This window comes from Orycteropus afer, unplaced genomic scaffold (assembly GCF_000298275.1).
Source record: "Orycteropus afer afer isolate SDZICR_OR568_19922 unplaced genomic scaffold, OryAfe1.0 scaffold00020, whole genome shotgun sequence".
NCBI lineage: Eukaryota > Metazoa > Chordata > Mammalia > Tubulidentata > Orycteropodidae > Orycteropus > Orycteropus afer.
In genome coordinates, this window is record NW_006921607.1 from 11,529,629 (window position 1) to 11,533,133 (window position 3,505).

Consider the following 3,505-nt stretch of genomic DNA (forward strand, 5'->3'; position numbering starts at 1 on the left):
GTCTGGTTAGCAGGCAAGTGTCTTAGCCACTATGCTACCAGAGCTCCCAAATGAAAGGGTAGCAGTTCAAATCCACCAGTTGCTCTGTGGAAGAAAGATGTAACAGTCTGCTCTTGTAAAGGTTACAAGCTTGCAAACCCTACAAGGTAGTTCTACTCTGTCCTATAGGATTGATATGAGTCAGGCTTGAAGGCACCAAGTTTGGGGTTTTGTTTATTTAGTGTCCATGTGGGCACAGGGCCTTGAGCTCAGGGGAGGCAGAGAATTGGAACAGAGGACCCTATGAAAAACTGGGAACCTCAAAGAGCTGAACCTTTGAGAAAGGCTGAGCTAGAAAAAAAAACAAAAAACAAAAAAATCCACCCTGCAGCAGATGGTGCACAAGGGGCTTCATCTCTTTTTCCTCTGAGTGGCAAACCAATGCCTTCCCCCAAGAATTCAAGGTCTTAGCTTGCACTTTGCATGGAATTGTGGCTCAGTTTGCCCCTTTTGCATGATCCAAGGGATCAGGCAGAGAAATTAATGTCAATATTGGAAAGCAGGCCTGGCCCTTGCTCACTTGCAACTAGTACTTTCAGGTAACAGAATCAAGTCAGAACTTTATTCAGTACCAGACTGATCTCCAGACAACTTCTTCTTGGCTTTTACCCCTAAAAGCCCTCACAATCCTATTGCTGTGGCCATTCCAAGAACCACCCCCCACGCCCCCTGCATTCAAGCCCAAAGGATTAGGGCTTGCAGGTGGGCTGGTGAGCAGTGAGCTTGCCCTCACATTCTAGCTGATGAACAGCACTTTGCACAGCCAGTATCACCTTGGAGCCATTGGTCTGATGGTCATCTTTCCAGTAATGGGACCACTTTCCTTGCTTTTCTGATCCAAACCCAGAAAGCGTGACCTGGTGAATGAGAGAGGAGTGTGCGGGTCACCAGGTTGTATCTGTCTTTGCCCCCATTTCCCCTCACTCAGCATCAGGGTGCCAGGCTGCCTCCTGGAGCTGGGAAAGATAATGTTCCTACCTTCTCCAAGGAAGACAGACACTGGACATGGGGAAATAAACACACTCACAGATTACCCCGGAGCCCAGAAAAGAGAAAGTCAACTTTCTCTTCAGAGTGATGAAAAGCTTTTAGAAACAGGCAGTAGTTACGATTGTGGAAGATTGTGAATGTAAGTCATGGCACTGAGTTATATACACACTTTAAAATGGCAAAAAATGGCAAATATTTTGTGATACATATTTTGCCATAATAAAATGAAAGAAGAGAAGTATCAGCTAGCTGTGCCTGTTCATATTGGAGGAAGAGAGAGGATCCCCCAGGCAGACAAGGGAAGGGCATTCCAGGCAAAGGGAACAGCATGTGAAAAGGCATAAAGCAGCTGTTGTGTTTGGGGAACCCCAGAGCCCACATGTGTGGGCCTGGGAGAGCAGGGGATGGGAGGGCCAGATCATGCAGAGTCTTGAAAGCCAGGAAGAACTTTGTAGACTCTCTGTTGAAGGCATTGGGGGACAGAGTTTTAAGTGAGGAAGGGACAAGGAATCTCTCTTACCTGGTCGGAGGTGTGCAAGGCATAGAACAGAGCCACAGGCCCCAAAGATGGCTACTGACCCTGGTTGTCCAGCTAGTTGCCCTGGGTGTTTTTGAGGAAGGTGACGCTGATCATCAGGACTTGGGGAAGAAGGGGGCAGGGGCTGACTTGAGGTTATATCCTAACCAAAAACCAAAAACATTCTACTCCTTCGTTTTCCCTCTCACCTTGTCTGTGTGGTCTTCGACTCCAGTAGGGAACTGGAACCGTCTGAAATCTAAGAAATAAGTGGGAGGTAGGGGAGTTTCAGCAGTCCCCAAGGCCTGGGAAAGTCCTGGAGGTAACCCCATTAACCTCTGGGGTCTCCCTGCAGCTCTCACTATCTTCCCCTGGTGACCTCCCCTCACCCCCATACCATGAAGCTCTGTGTTCCCAGACCACCACTTCCTCACTCAGGATGTCTGAAGTCCATGCCAGATCGGACAGCTTCAGCAGCAGCAGCACCACCTGACTCCGGTAACCCTGACCGCCAGCATTCCTGGGATAGTTGATGTGCTCTGTGGTCCGGTTCCCCACATCCCTCCCAAAGCCCTGGACAGGAGCCTGGTTCATCCTGGGAAGGAGAGAAGAAGCTGACAGAACTGGGGGTAGGGGTGTGCCTAGCCTTCCTGCTCCCTGCCCTCCCCTTAGCACCCACCTGGCATGTTGGTCCATGCTGTAGCCAGAGCCCCACAGGATCTGTGAGCTCCCCACCACCACACAAGTCCTACAGTAGAGATCAAAGTGGCTGCCCGAGGGTCTGGGAATCACCATAAGCAACTTCTTCCATGCTTTTCTAAGCTTGCTTTCTGAGTTCAGGCCCTAAAAACAGCAGGAAGGAGGAAATTGGGGGCAGAGAGCCAGGTATCAACTACCATTATAAGGAAAACTAACTTTGGTTGGTAATAGCAGCCCCTGGGCCAGGGGTACAGGTCAGGGGTTGGAGCTATGAGAAAGGGTGCTGCATTAAGCCAGGGCTGAGGCCAGAGGTTTAGACTATGATGAGAGATGGGATGGGCCTGAAAGATAAGAGATGGAACTGGGCCCAGTACTGGTCACTGACCAACCACCAGAGCACTGCATCAGGGGTCACGGACGGTTTTGCTCCCCTCAGGAGCTCCAGGGTCCTCTCATAGCGTGCATCAAACCAGTTTGATTCTCTAGCTGTGTGGTGGGAAAGGGAACAGTTGAGGGTCCCAGAAGAGCAGCCATATTTACTGAATTTGAACCAAGGGCAATTGCAATGCCATGGTATCAGGTACGTCAGTTCTTCCTGGAGTGCTGGTTCAGGTGTCAGATCCAGGCAGGGGGCCACCAGCCATAACATGAGCACCCAGAAGACCCATAGAACAGAAATCTGCCACCAGTGCCTCATGTCTGGCTTAGACCATAGCTTGTGGCTGGCAGCAGGCTGGCTCCTCTATCTGGAAGTGGGAAGGATGAGGGTCTGAGGCCACAGACACCCAGAATCCTTCTGTCTTGTTGACCTTTACAGCTCTCCAACCCTCCACACCATACCCCCTCCCAGGCCCTCATCTTCTGCCTCCCTATCCATTTGCTCACCTCAGAAGGGTCTCTGACTGGGCCTGGGGTAGAAGCAGCAAGAGCAGAGAGATAATATATGGTGTGCGCTGTATCCTCATTTGTAGAAGGAGGGATTATCAGTCAGTGGGGTCCTTCCTTGTGCCAGCCCAGTTATATCAGAGACCTCATCACAAAGTACACATTGTGACTTCCCACCTTTGACCTGTCCAGACAAAGCCACCATCCTGTCCTTTCTCTAATACACAAGCAGCTCCACTGAATGTAAGTTAAGGATTGACTTTGTTTCTCTTCTTTACTTCTATATTCTAAAACTTAGATTCCCATAAAAATATTTATGCAATCAATGAACAGGGGTTGCAAGGGAGCTTTATTTATTTATATTGTGATTCGAGT

General features: G+C 49.6%; 1 protein-coding gene across 1 annotated transcript in view; it reads right to left on the reverse strand.

Moving 5' to 3' along the window:
- Positions 1-3,335, reverse strand: part of CUNH20orf173 (chromosome unknown C20orf173 homolog) — an 11,625-nt gene extending 8,290 nt beyond the window's left edge. The window contains 8 exon segments of the mRNA XM_042783603.1: positions 1,756-1,805; positions 1,936-2,192; positions 2,262-2,389; positions 2,631-2,964; positions 2,966-3,029; positions 3,032-3,145; positions 3,148-3,198; positions 3,308-3,335. Of these exon segments, the coding sequence (XP_042639537.1) occupies positions 1,756-1,805; positions 1,936-2,192; positions 2,262-2,389; positions 2,631-2,964; positions 2,966-3,029; positions 3,032-3,145; positions 3,148-3,198; positions 3,308-3,335 (1,026 nt within the window).
- Between the last annotated feature and the right edge of the window lie 170 nt (positions 3,336-3,505).